Source organism: Tetrao urogallus, assembly GCF_951394365.1.
Source record: "Tetrao urogallus genome assembly, chromosome: Z".
Classification (NCBI taxonomy): domain Eukaryota; kingdom Metazoa; phylum Chordata; class Aves; order Galliformes; family Phasianidae; genus Tetrao; species Tetrao urogallus.
This window is the reverse complement of record NC_136816.1, coordinates 6,487,805-6,502,573: the sequence shown is the minus strand read 5'-3', so window position 1 is coordinate 6,502,573 and position 14,769 is coordinate 6,487,805. Positions and strand designations below refer to the sequence as shown.

The 14,769-nt window shown below is 36.0% G+C and overlaps 1 protein-coding gene across 1 annotated transcript in view; it reads right to left on the bottom strand.

Moving 5' to 3' along the window:
* Positions 1 to 758: 758 nt before the first annotated feature.
* Positions 759 to 14,769, bottom strand: part of IFT74 (intraflagellar transport 74) — a gene marked incomplete at both ends in the record, with an annotated part of 31,149 nt that continues 17,138 nt past the window's right edge. Inside the window, 7 exons of the mRNA XM_079548928.1 lie at positions 759 to 874; positions 2,806 to 2,866; positions 5,178 to 5,303; positions 5,887 to 6,050; positions 9,506 to 9,632; positions 10,549 to 10,646; positions 11,432 to 11,485. Of these exons, the coding sequence (XP_079405054.1) occupies positions 759 to 874; positions 2,806 to 2,866; positions 5,178 to 5,303; positions 5,887 to 6,050; positions 9,506 to 9,632; positions 10,549 to 10,646; positions 11,432 to 11,485 (746 nt within the window). The remainder of the gene's footprint in view (positions 875 to 2,805; positions 2,867 to 5,177; positions 5,304 to 5,886; positions 6,051 to 9,505; positions 9,633 to 10,548; positions 10,647 to 11,431; positions 11,486 to 14,769) is intronic.

Here is a 14,769-nt window from a genome sequence, read left to right as displayed (position 1 = left end):
AACTATATTACAGATATTTTAAGCCTCTATTCAACGTGTTTTTTCTAGAAACTGAATTTATGTATGACACTACAGCTTGAAACCTGACAAAGAAAAAACTACACAGAAAATACTTCCTTTATTGGTGAATACCACAAAATCAAAGAGCTCTGCACAAGGTTAATGGTAGCTGCATTTTGCAAATTTTACCACATGTTCTTATGTTGAAGATGTAATAAGGACATGCCTTAGAAGTTAATGAGTTCTTGAGTGGGAAATGAAAAATTGCAGACAGATCCTTAAAGAACATCTGCTTTTATTTTAAGTCTTTAAAACATGAAACAGTTCTGACTTAAGAGGATGCTTGCTGTCCTTAGATGCTTCCTTTATTTTTATAAACTGTATGTAAATAGGGAAGGTTTACTGATATAAAAGATAATTACACACCCACTGTGTAAAGCAGACTGAGGCTTCACATCTGAGATGCAATCCAGCAACAGGCCTCGGTAAAATATTATGGTGACTTCACAGTTACTGTGGAGTATTTCCTTTTTAGTTCTATATGTTTCTAAATCCAGAAGCTTATTTCTGAATATTTTCAAACGTTGCAGAAAGAGTAGAACTATTAAATCTTAAGATTTCTATAAACTTGGAAAAATATTTTTAAGAACATGTATCACAGCAGTGGTGAGCTAATGAGCTCAGAAGTCCATCTTTTTGAGCTGCCTATGCACATCACTCATTGTTGGTCCACTGGGTCAGGAAGGAAGTGCTGGGGTTCAGCTCTTGGTGTTCTGTAAAGCTTCTATGAGTGCTTTGTTGTATTCTGTGACCAGCTTTCTCACGTTCTTCCTTACTGGCTGGTAGTTGCTCTCCTGACTTTTTGTTGCTATGACTGATTTAAAGAATTAAGGAAACAAGCTGCCAGTATAAATATTAGCATAATTAGAGATCATAAGGGAAACATAATACAGTAAGTTTCCTTCTGCAAAAACTATCAAGAGTTGCAAATGATGGAAAAAATTCTAACTGGATGTAAAGGATTTGCACCAATTTACCAGCTGCCATCTCGTGCCAAATATGATAAGAGATGGCAAGTCAATTTTGTTTTCATATACATAGGCAATAGGTTTCATGTGGAAGACTGCCCACTGTTATGCTGCAAACAAAACCGCTCCAAGGCACTTGGCTATTAAAAGCCATTTGTTTTGGCACTTCAGATCTGTGGGCAGAAAAATCCCTGTGCAAGAAAACAGTAGCCGAAGCAGATGTGCAACTCTGTGTAAGAATCTGCTTGCAAAAGCAGGTAATACATTACAGCACGTTAGGAAGAGCTTTTAATATCCTGCATGTTCTTTTCCTCTTAGTTTCTTTTAAAGCTTTTCTTTTTAAAATATAATAGGATCAATGTTTTTTGCCTTAAGAAAATATTCCTGCATAGCTTCCTCCACAGAGGGAAAGGGCTGCAATTCTATTTTGCTATTATCAGCAAACTCTTCTGCTGAGTCCTATGACCTGCCAAGGAGTGACCATGTCCATGCAGAGGTGAGCTGCAGCTCATCAGAGAGCTTCACATCACTAAAAAAACAGATCCTTATTTTATGAGCCTAGGAAAGGTCTGTATACATTTACCTACTCCTATCTCAAAGAGCAGCAGGATGCCCAGAGATCAAAGATACCTGTAATCATAAGGTAGCTAATCTTCTGCAGGAACCTGAAAAGCCAAAGCCATTAGCATTTGGTCTTCACTGCTGAGTAAAAAGAACAGTCTAAGCCAATCTGAACCACCTATTATCAGCTGTTTCACATGTAAAAAGGAATTTATTTTTTCACTCAAATTAAGTCATTCTGCTGGCCTTCAAATGCTATTATTAAACAAATGCATTTTTTCCATATAATATTTTTAAAGAATTTAAAATGCAAAATATAAAGATATATAATAAATTCACCATATATAAAGAATATATTTTTGTCCAAGAACTACTAAGTCTTTCTCTAAGAATTAGCGTACTCATCAGAATCAGGTATAAGAAATAGGATATCCGATATATGAAAAAACAAGACTAAATACAGATCCTAAATTGCTTTTTTGTTGTTGGTGGTGTCCTGACAGCTAGACTACTATATAATTGTCTGAAACACATTATTTTGATATTTTCTCTGGTGTTTAGCAATATCCATTTCCAAAAACACAGTGCTATCTTCTGAAAGTCACTTACAGCAAATAACGCTTTACTGGAGTTTTGGAAGCTCTTGGATGGAAAGGGTTAGTCAGAAACAGAGGAACACACCTCTAATTAGCACCATGCAGTGAGGAGGAGCGCTGAAGTTCTCCCACTTGAATCCATTTAGCAGCTACATCATCTCCTTGTCACACCGTATCACTATTTTACCTCCCATTGAACATTTCCTCTTTTATAATAAGAAATATTTACAATGCGTGAAATCTGTTGTTTACATTTTATCGTTTACCATGCCACATAAATTTTAAAACAATAATATGCTTGACAGATGAATTCAGACTGCAGAGATATAAAAATGATCTTTGTAAGAAACCTGGTGGCAAAACTGACCCCACAGGAAAAAGGTGAGTCTGCAAGATAAATCTTGAAATTTAGGACACATTAAAGTTTCAGGCCACACATACAAGTTTTGCTACATATAATAGCTGCCATAACACCAGATATTTGCAAAGCACAGCCCTTCCCTCCCTTCTCTGTCTTCTGCACCCCATTCCGTCCTGCCTTACTTTGCTGGAGGAAACAGACTTCTTCCTCAATTAATACAATGTGAGAATTTTACTGCATTTCTTAAATAAAAGGATACATTCCTTCATCATAAAGTTATTTTGCTCTAGGTGCTGCCACTTCCTCTCCAAGTTCATAAGCTGAAAACAACAAAAAAAAAAGAGCCAAAAATGAAAATAATTACACATCTACCTTGTACAAAGAATCAGGCAAAAAAGCTTCAGTACTTTGCAGTCTACTACCTGATAAGATCAAGGCTACTTCACAAAAAATGAAAACCAAACCAACCAAACAAACCCAACGGCAAAACGATTTTTAAGCTCCCAATGGTTGACCTGTATATAATTTGGCAGCTCAGACATTTATTTTTTGCTATTTATGTGGAAACATTCCATAGAGATTCAATAGTACCTGGGGAAAAAAAAAAAAACAGACTGAGAACTTGAGATTGTAGTTATGCAGGTAAATGTAAGTCTGAGGTAAAAAGATGAGCACTACAGACAGATATTAATTCTCATACTTTGTATCATTAAAGTGATCTCTTTTTATAATCAGTGAGATCTAAAATCACCAAAGATACAATGTTTCCTGACACTGTCTTGGACTTTGAGCTACAGGGAAGAAACTTCCTTTCTTCCATAGTTAAGTTTCCTGTCTGATGCCAGAAGCTGTGATAAGAACAGATCTGCAGGGAAAAGATTGCAGGAGTGTGGGTTAACTGCTGGCACTTCTTCAATACGTTCAGCATCAACAGGAAGCTAATGTGGACATTATATCGATGGCTGCTTCCTTACAATGCGATTTTATAATATTTGTTTTTCTGATGCTACTGTTCAAGATTCTGCATTTCAAGATAGGAGATGTTATTTCTAAACACAAAAAGCGAAAATCTTTCTCAGACTCAATTTCCACTTCAGTGGAAACTACAGCAAGAGCTTAGGAAACTATTGCTACATTTTACTTCAAAGCTTATTCTGAAGCTAGAGGATCTGAAACAGTTCCTATCTTACTCAAATTTCATAGTGAAGAACTGGTTTTCTAGCGCCCCGGTTCACAGCGCTCAGGGCAGACATTTATTTGCATGGTATTTCTGACTAACAGTCTTTACTGCATCTTTATAGCTGTACCCACCCACAACACAGCTAGGAACAGAGACTAGTTTAAAATACTGCGAGATACACATTAAAGAAAATATTCAGTGCATCTTAGTACCAATTCCTTGAAGGTCAGAACTTAACACTGCTTGCAAAATTACCCCAAGCCTCAAAATATGTAAATGCTAACTGTGCTTCTAAATACTTGGTGCATATCAACTGATCAGCTGCTTCCAGTTTATACCTTTGTCCTTGTGATTTTCACTTGTGTGACATAAAAAGCAAAGAGACAAATCCATTTTGCACAGAAATAGAATGGCTGCAGCCTAACAAACTGGAAAAATAATGTACAATGACCACTGTATATATTTTTTGGTATCACTCTTCAAAAAGTATCTTAAACCTATCAAGTGTTTAAAATCCGATTCTGGTATTAAAAACATGATGTTCTGAAGTTTTGCAGATTTTGGAGATTTGTATCATCACCACAATAATCGCATGCTGTATGTGTAATGTGCATCTTCTTGATTGGAGCCACCTTCATGTCTTCACTTGTTTGATCCATAAAGTTTTTACTTACTCACTTAGAACTTAGTAAGTTCTCAATAACCTAAACAATAAAACTGAGTGAAAAAGAAAATAAACAAGTCCCATTCTCCAGATTATTTTATTTTGAGGTCGTCCATTTCCCTTCTGTGCATCCACACCTGTATGGCAGTACATTTCTTTTGTCAAAATGACAAGAATTAATGAGAGCTTATAATGGAAGAATCAAAGCTGCTCACGAGTTTGAAAACAGCTTCCTTCTTGACTCACTTCTGAAATGTACACATACACTGAATTTGCTTGCGCTTAAGGAAGCCCTAACAAACCCTATAAGCTCAGCATACTGCCAAGAGCACAAGGACTACAAAAAGAAAAATAGCAGTATAGGTTGCAAAGAAAAAACTTATCAGCAGAACTTCAGAAAGGAAAGCGATCTGATCTAACTAATGAGAAATTTTTTTTTTCTTTTGTTCTTTTTACTTTCTTCCTAAATGAGTTCTCAAAACTTTGCAAACAGTGGGAGGGGGAGAGTTCTGAGCAAAACTGATGGCAACACTTAAATAAAGCATTCAAAATTTTTAAGCTTTGAAAGACTCATCCTTAGTAATTTTGAAATCCAAAGCTTACAATAAACTTATTGCTACAGTAATAATTTCTGTTTAAAATTGGAAAATTTGGCTATGCATTTGCAATGCATGCTTCAAATTCTTCCTGAGAAGGAATAAATTGATTCAGTTCATGCTTCATGTGTATGAGGAAATAAAACTGGGATAGAAACAACAGAAGTGACGATCCGTAGCTTGAGCTGTACCTGAGAATAGGTCTCATTCTCCTGCAGCTCTCTTTTTAGGGTCTCGTATTCTGCATTCAAGGTTTCCATTATTTTCTTGAAACCATGGCTAAGTTTTGTTAATTTTTCCTTCTCCTCCTGTAGTCTCTAGTTGAAAAAGAAATACAAACAGATGAATGGGTGAATTCATTTGCTCTAGGCTAGAGACAAATCATTTTCATTCAACTTTCCAGATGGTAACTCCTCCTTCTAGAACTCCTAAAGAAGTCATATTACTTTTCTGTAAACAATGTATGCCCTATCACAGTGATAACATTTAACAGTTATGAACAAGTTGTAAGTCCAAATAGTACTGTATCTGGACAAGTATGAATCCAACCTTAAGAATTTGTAGGAAATTTATCCTATTTCCAGTGAAATAGGAACTGCTCCACACGGAGTTTGTTTCCAAGCAAATCATGGACAACATAGTTATTTTCTTTCTTTGTGCGAGTTTTGTTTAGATTGCTAAATCCAAGCTTACAGGTAGTCAGAAGTTACAGCAGAGAAGATCAGAAGAACCAGTAAAATAAAAGGGAAGTTCTGTGGGAAGGAAGTTATCACAAGGTATCCAGCTCATAGTCTGCCACATGTACCTCATTAGTAAGCGTGGATTACAGTTTTCTAAGTGCCTGTAAACAAAGAATCCCCATGTATTCTGTATAATTCCAAGCTTCACTCCTATTATTACCTTCTTCTTCTCTTCTCCTGATGCTTTCAGAGCTGGCAGATCTTTATAAACCTCCAAATCTGCTGTGGTTTTTTCAATTCTCTCTTTAAGTGAAGCCAGTTCATCAGTCATCTTGCCCTCCAGAAGTTCCATCTTCTGCAGGTCCATTTGCAGCTTCTGACTTTCTGTAACACCAAATGCACAATCACTGGTGAGTTTTGTTGAGCAATAAAATAGGTCCTGCATATCTCCCTGATTTTGACATGCATGGAAACGTTAACGTGAATGAAAGCACAAAGTTCAATCTTCACATTCATCCTGAGCTCCAAACTAATAAATTATTGCATCATATTCCATAAGTGAAGAATAATGGAAATACAGTGATTTTCTGTATCACAGTGTGGTATTTCTATTTTAAAGTTGCTTATAGTATCTGTCAATTTAAAGTTTTAAAGCAGTGGGAATACCTTACCAAAAGCTGACTACAATAATGCGATTTTAAAGATCTGTTTATATTAGTTTTTTAGCCTGGTATTGCTTTTTTGTTTGCTTGTTTCTATATGGTAAGCCTTCCTTTTATGAGATGAAATTGCCAGTTTTTTCTTTGAACATTGACTCAGCAAAGGAAAATTCTTCATATCTCCACAGAAACCAGAATTGCCACAGCTTACAAACTGAGCATGTGAGATAACACACAGCATTTACTTCTGACGGTTAGAAAGGAACAATACAGGTAATGAACAAAGTTAGGAGTATAGAAGGACTAGATAGGGGTAGATGTGTTTTTGGACAGCTGTCTGCCTTCTCATTCTTGAGTCTTCCTTATAGTCTTGAAAGTTTAAAAACATGGATATGCAGTCTTACATGACAGGGCTGTGCCTCACTCAGAATATCAGTAATGCAGATCTTTCTGCATTCTAAAGCATCGGGCAAAGTGAGCTACTGGAAGAGATGAGAACTCCTGGCATAGGCTGAGCATCGTGCTCCACATTCAGGTTTGTGCTGATTTGCTAGGAAAAGAGTAGGAATATTTTTTTCCCAACTTAACCAAGGCAGTAGAGATCACTACAGCAGAAGGAAGTGGAAACGCACGTGTGAAAGAGGAAGAGCTCACTTTTCCAGAAACTCTGGGTATGTTTTCCTTAGCAGAATTATTTGGGAAAATCTTACCTCATCAAAACCTTAATGAAACAAGATTTTGGTATGTATTTCTTCTCCTCTGTAGGTACGCCATATATGCATTTCTTTAGAGTGAAATATTGGATTCAAAATTTTTTGCTCACAATAATAATTAAATAATTTGAAAACAAAAACAAACAAAAAAATAAACCACAAAAAAATAACGCAAGCCAAAATTTTTATGTTGAACATGCAAATACCCAGAGGAACCTAAGGTAAATAAGGTAAAACTGAAAGGGTCCCTTATATGCAAAAGGCATTTACATAAATTCTAAAAAGTTCCATTCTGGCAAAAAGGAGGATTTAAAAATAAAGGGTTGGAACTTCTTTGGTTGTCTTTGATTCAATGTTTATGCATCCTTCCGACTTAAGAAAACACTTTCTAGAATATTCTGTAACTGTCTGTACTTGGTGGTGGCTGGTACTGGTCAGTGCGAGACCCCAAACCCAAACTGAACAGACCACCACACTTTTTCTCGTTTCTATGGCACTGGAGGTTTTAAAACAAATACTTATGAACCTCTATAAACCAGAGCTTTAGCATTAAAACCACCAAAAAATAAAAGTATATAAAGAATTCAAATTGGAGGGAAATAGCTGCAAAATATCTTTAGATTTTAAATACTTACTCAGACCTAATCACAACACTTTCACTTTTAACACAGTTGCACTACTATTAACATTTTATTACTTTCAAATTGTTGACTTAATGGAATTTATTTTACATGTAAAGAGTAATAACATCACATGTGCCAAAATGCCTTGAAGGACTTTCAGACTGTTCTGTCTGTGTACTGACAAATCTAGGGCGACACAGCAATGGGCTACACTGGCCCACTCACAGTTTTTGAGGAAAGGCAAGAAAGTGGAGAGGGCAAATTTTATTCTTATCTAGCAGCAGCCTCAGTGAAAACAAAACAAAACACCAAACTTAAAAAACCTCAAAACTTCTCTCAGGGAAGTGACAGGAAGAGGATGCAGCCCAGTTCCTTCTGATACGCCATGCAGTTGCAGCATCTTGCAGGCTGTGTGTACACAGAAGCAAACCCTGAGACCAAACTATGGTGACCCAGGGAAATGATTTTGGGAAACTATGCCATCAGCACTTTTGTTTACTCTTCATGGTTTCCTTTCTTGCTTTTTTTTTTTTTTTTTAATTACTCTGCTGATGCACCTTTTATATATTTGCTATGGCACAAAAATCCAGGTTTTAATAACAACAAAATAATCCTGAAGATGACTGTGCTATAACCTATAACTCAGGGGCTAATAAGAACTGAAGCTATGCAAACTGAACAGTCACTATATTTTTTACAGAATCTGAAGTTGCTTATTATAGCATCTGTGACTGCTTGCATTCAGAACTTTACTTGTAAGTTTAAATTATCTGCTGAAAATTGTATACTGTAGCCTTCTTTGCTCCCCTCACATAGAATGAACCATGTTCTTCCATTTCTTCTACACTGCTTGTGTTTCCTTATACTGTAAAATATAAGAATTGCTGCTCACGTGAAAGAAAATGATATTAGAAGCTGTGATGTCTGGATCGGTTTTTAAAACTAAGCTAGAGCCACAAAGTGCATATTTGCAGGCAAGTGAATGCTAAATGTACAAATGGACAACAGAATAATCAATTTATGTAATATTTTTTGTGTAACAAATTTACAAATATCTGCTTAGCAGTAACAGCACAGGCTCCCATTTTGAAAATTTCTAACAAGTACAGCATGTAATAGCCTTCTAACAAAATGATTTATGGTTCTTCATTCCCTCCCCTTCCTTTCAGCCAAACAAATAAGGAAAAGCTTGCTGAACCAATAATGATATCGGCAGAGGCTTAGAATTACGAGAACAATTCCACTCTAAACTGTATTAATAAAGAGCTAAATAGATACCTGATGCAGATATTAAAGAAAAGCACCGTCTGCTTTTTGAAACTACAAGCACGGTCCTGCAAATTCCTAAAATTTAAGTGTTTGAGTATTTCCAAAATGAAGTAAAAAATCAATATTCACCTAGCAAAATCAAAGCCTGAGAATGTGAATTTGTGGTATTCACCATTGTTGTCATTGTTAATTCTCCCCTGGGACAGACCCTGTTAGAAAACCACAGTCTGTGTCTAAGTGCTACTAAGAACTACATTTACAAATATTTGATTGTGAATATAAGATTGTGAAGAAAGTTACTTCAAGGTGAAAATAAAATCAGACTTCTAGCTTACAGAACTTTATACATATACATTAAAATGTTTAAAATACACTTGAGCAAACAAGCTGATAATTTATAGACAAGAATAAACAAAATACTTTTGAGAAATATAAATAACTTGTTACTCACATGAGTTTAAATTACAGTGTTTCTCAAGATTTATAGATCACTGATCTTACAATTATTAATATAACAACTTAGGTCATTTTTAGTTTTTAAAGGAATGAATTTGAAAATCCATTACTGATCTCACCTGTAATCAGATACTTAGCAGTGTTCTGTGACTTCTGCATTTCAGTTGATTTGAAAGTGAGATCTTCCTGCATAATCTTCAACTCTTGATTGGTAACAGATGAAATTTGTTTCATGTGGTTCACATTCTGTGTGCATTACCAACAAGAAGAATACACTTTATCTTTGAATCTACAAATGTTAATTGGGCAATTGAAAGCCTCCTCTGTCTATTAATTGGCCTTTCTACTACAGAGACTGAAACGGTGGAATGATTTAAATGTAATGAATTTTCATTCGGTCAGTTTTCAGTAAAAGACGTAGTGCCAGATCAATGAAGATTATACAAAAGTTTATCTTTCTAGTTTTAAGAATACATGTGTTGCCATGTCAATCTATTCTAAAGCATGTGTTACAGCCTGACATATTCCTTACAGTGTACTAAACTGAAACAAGAGAATTAAAGTGTTGATGCAAAGTATTACTCAGCTGAAATATTTCTGTAACAACAACAAAAATCTACAGGAACCAAAAATGTTAACAGGAAAAGTGTTTTGAAAATGCAAAGAAAGGCAGATGGTAAGGGGGAGCATTTTTCAAAGTACTTACACAAAATATTACATAGCAGGGTATATCAGACATAATTAAATACATCAGAGGGACAACAGGAATACTACCAGTTTTACTGGTTAGTGGTGACAAAGCATATCTGAACTTAATATATTCATAGACTTTAGATAAACAAAATACTGCAGCAGTTCTAGTCTGAGAAGTTTATAATGAATAGAATAACATTCATTACAGCACATACAGTACTTACATATGCACTTGTTTTTCTGGTCACAAATATTCAAAAGTTGTTTCCCAGAAATAAAGAGAAATTAAATACATATTTGTAGTACAACTCTATGTGGTAGTTTGTCTTGTTTGGTCATTGTAAGAGATTATTATGTAGATACTTACTGGGAAAAAAATACTAAAAACATCACCTTGCTTTACCCATTCATTCTACTGTTCCATGTTTCTAAACACCTATTTCAGACAGGAAGAGGGAAATGCACTTACCCTACTTGAGTGCTCCAGGAGTGCAATAATACTGGCTTCTATTTGGGCCTTTCGCTCCAGTTCCTGATTCTTCACCTCTTCAAAAGTTTCAAGAAAATCTACATATCAACAAAGATGATAAAGAAGGCCGCTATTTACAGGGATACATCATAAGACCTTGTAGTTCTCTCTTGAAGCTTTATATTAAATTGATATGATGCACATGACAGGCTACTTTGATATTAGCACTCTACTAAAAAAAGCAGGTGGTACAGTCTTTGAAACTTGTCAAGGGGTTGGAATGAAAAACAGCCATTTTTCTCCCTGTACACATATTTGCCTAATGATATCATGTCACCATTAGGTTTAAGCTGAGGGTTTCCATTCCAGAGGACAGGACTTTCATCACTATCACTTTTGATACTTTTTTGAATGTCCAGTCCAGCACTTGCTGGTCTTCATTTTTCTGAAAGCAACCAAAATAGGCAAGCTACTAAAGGTAACAGGCAACTTTACTGTCTCCACTTGCTTGGACTAAATAACAAACTCTGATAAAGACATGAGTCTACTATCCATCTGGCATCATCATTTTCTTGTTGTTGACTGTCCTTTTTCTACTTCTCAGTCTTCTATGGTCACTCTTGTAAGCGTGCACATGAATCTGACAAGACAGCTGTAATGTGTTCCTATGATGTTTGATGAAAAGCTTTGAAAGATGCTCTGAGTATTTGTGAACGTGTTGCAAGCCTTAAGATATCAATTACCTTGTCCTGAGACAGACTACAAGCTTCTATGCAAAGACCAGGAGATAGCTTTTCTTCAGCTCTAGTTTTATTGTTAACAATACAATAAAGCCTGTATTTTAATGGAACTACGCCTATCTGATGTATATTAGGTAACTTACTGTCCATGCTTTCTTCTTTCTTCTTCAGCTCCTTATATTTCCAGTTTTCCTCACCTACAAGAGATTAACATCGAATTAATGTTTTATCATCTCAGTCCTGGATCCCTTTAGGTAGGAAAAAATGTCAATTAAAAAAAAAAAAAATCATAATATGTAAAAATAGAAAATTCATTCGATGTCATTTAGTATTGTCACATCAAGTGGTTAAAAATACATACATTAATATTAAAAAAGAGAATTAGCTTAATAAACCAGTCTCTATGCAGTTTTAAAAATCTTTTGGAAATGAGAATTTTTGATAAATAAGAGTAGGATAGGTACTTGGCTTGAAAGAGGAAGGTGGCAGGGTTTTTCTGAAGTAAGGTGAATTTCAATAATAGAAAAATGTGCTTTCCTGTCCTTGGGTACCATGACTTGTTAAACTTTTTGCAGCTTTGTTTAACATATTGGCCATTTCACTGACACTGTCTTGTATTAAAATGGACTTTCTTTAGGACATGTAGCCTTTAAGCTACAGTGTGACAACCTCAGGGAAAAATAAGCAGGGAAACTCTACAAGCAATGGGATAGGAGAATAAAATGCACAGAAATTTTTCTACAGTTATGTTTAAAAGATCTTTTCCAACAGATCTTCACTGTCCATTAGGCGCAAAGAATACAATACAACAGAAAATTCAGTCCATTTTTTCAGTCTAGCAATTGACTTGAGGTGTGGTACTCCTGAGCTGGAGAAGACTAAGAGGGGATCTCATCACTGCTCATAAATATCTGAAGTGCAGGAGTCAAGTAGATGGGGCCAGGCTCTTTTCAGTGGTGTACAACAGGACAAGGGGCAATAGGCAAAAACTGGAATACAGCAAGTTGCATACAAACACGAGGATGAATTTCTTTACCGACAGAGTGACAGAGCACTGGAACAGGCTGACCAAAGAGGTTGCACAGTTTCCTTCTCTGGAAATATTCAAGATACACCTGGACACTCTCCTGGTCAACCTCCTGCAGGAATGTACTTTAGCAGAGGGCTTGGATTGATCTCCAGCGTCCCCTTCCAACCCCTACAGTTCTGTGATGCTGTAAAGAATACTAATAAAATGGAAGACCCGCGTTTTGAAATATGCAATTTAAATACTGAGCCAGAAATTGATCTGGGGGGAAGAGGGAGGTCAGGAATTTCAAGGACAAAGAAGAAGACAAGAGAGAATCTGAAGTGCCTTAATGCATAAAAGAATTATTAGTTCTGCTACCAACTTATGAATGCATTGGTTATTCTTTTTGTTGCCATGCACACCATTCACTATACACAATTGAGTTACATGTTATAAATTTCCATAAATTTGCTATAGGCAAACAATCCTTCTGCTGAAACAAAGTTTAAAACAAAAGATAAAAACCAGAAGAATACAACTCATTACATATAAACAGCGTATAAACAGGAGGGAGAATGGCTGTTTACAAGGGTGGATAGCAAAAGGACATAGAGGAATGGTTTTAAACTGAGACAGGGGAAGTTCAAGTTAGATATTAGGAGGAAGTTTTTCACACAGAGGGTGGTGAGGCACTGGAACAGGTTGCCCAAGAAGGTTGTGGATGCCCCATCCCTGGAGGCATTCAAGGCCAGGCTGGATGTGGCTCTGGGCAGCCTGGTCTGCTGGTTGGTGACCCTGCACTTAGCAGGGGGCTGGAACTAGATGAGCATTGTGGTCCTTTTCAATCCTGGCCATTCCATGATATGATTACTAGCACAACGTCAGCACAGCCAGACTGTGTAGTATGAACATGTCAGGAGCAGTCTCAAACATTAGGACAGCCAAATGCTGTCTGAAAACAAATGCTTTCCCACTCAAACATACTGCCCCTTTCATAGACATACAAGACATTGGACTATCCCTTATCTATTACACTGAAGTATATAAAAGCTGCAGCTACTTGCAGGTTGCAACTGGTGTGCTTTAAACTGAGAATCAAAGTACTACAGAATCGTTATCTAACATCAGAAGGTCCAACCATCAACCCATCAGCACCATGCCCACTAAAACACCATTCCTTTCATGGAGCCCGATCTGGAGACGTTCAGCCCCATTGGGGTGATACCAACATTCCTCTGTCCTAAGTTCACCTAGCTTAGATCTTCACTTGCTATTTGGGCTTTTATTAGCAGAAAATCACCTGTTTCAGAAGCCAGCAGTAAAGCTAAGCCTTTTCTTGTCCTCACATGCAGGCCTGAATGAAATGTATGGGCTGCAGTGCCTTCAGCTGAATGACCCTTTCTACATTACTTTTTAAGCACATCTGTTATTTTTAGAAAGACAGACTTATTTCTCCAACAATATACTGACAAACTGTTACTCAAAAAATTCTTTCAAGTAAGATGACAAGGTAGCTTTCTTCTTCATATCCCAACTGTTACTTAAGATGTTGATGGAGAGCAAGTGCTTTCTCCTACATGTGCTTTAAAACCTGCTTTCCAACAGAATTTTTTTTTTCTGGAAAGGTGAAGGAAGTACAGATTAGTAATGAATAACTCACAATATGTGAATCTTACTATAAATTGTGAAAAATAATTCAATTCTAACCTTCTGCACTTCTCCAAAGAAATAAAAACAAAACCAAAGAGAGTTGCACAAGAGAAGGGAGAAAAAAAAGAAAACATAAGAGCAGGATTGTAAAATAGAATGTGGAAATAGAAATGTTAATAATACACTCTATAAATTATTTACAAAAAATAATGAAATATCTGGAAAACTATGAAATACTTTGTAAGCAAAAGATGGTAGACATATCCAACACTTGTTTACACTCAATTGTAGAAATACTTACTCACTTAGAAGAAATTCATTGTTAAAATTCACAATGATTGCTAATGAAAATGCATAAAGTAAAAAAATTCCCAAACACATTAATTTATCAGTTCTATAGAGGCTAAAGAATTTGTCAGAATGTTCTTCAAAATATATGCACATGTTTTTGTAACATCTATATAAACAGAATTGTCTATAATTAGGTTTCCTATGGAATTTCCATTTTATAGAGCATCTTCCACAGCTGTTTAAAGTCTAAGCAATTTCTTTAACAACTATAACTTTCAGTGCTAGTACAAATCCAGATCTAACATAGGCTGCTACACTACAGCAGTTGCTTGCTGCAGATAAGCTTCGAAGCTAACACAGTTTTCAGGCAACTCACAAGCTCTCCCTGCTGACATCAGCGTGAGATGTCAGATAAAAGAATAGCTGAGTTCTGGCTGCTTTGCACATTAGCATCAGTTCAAACCTTCTCAGTTCCACGTTCACTGATAAAAAATTGGACAGAAAGCCAGACAGCTGTACTACTATCAATTC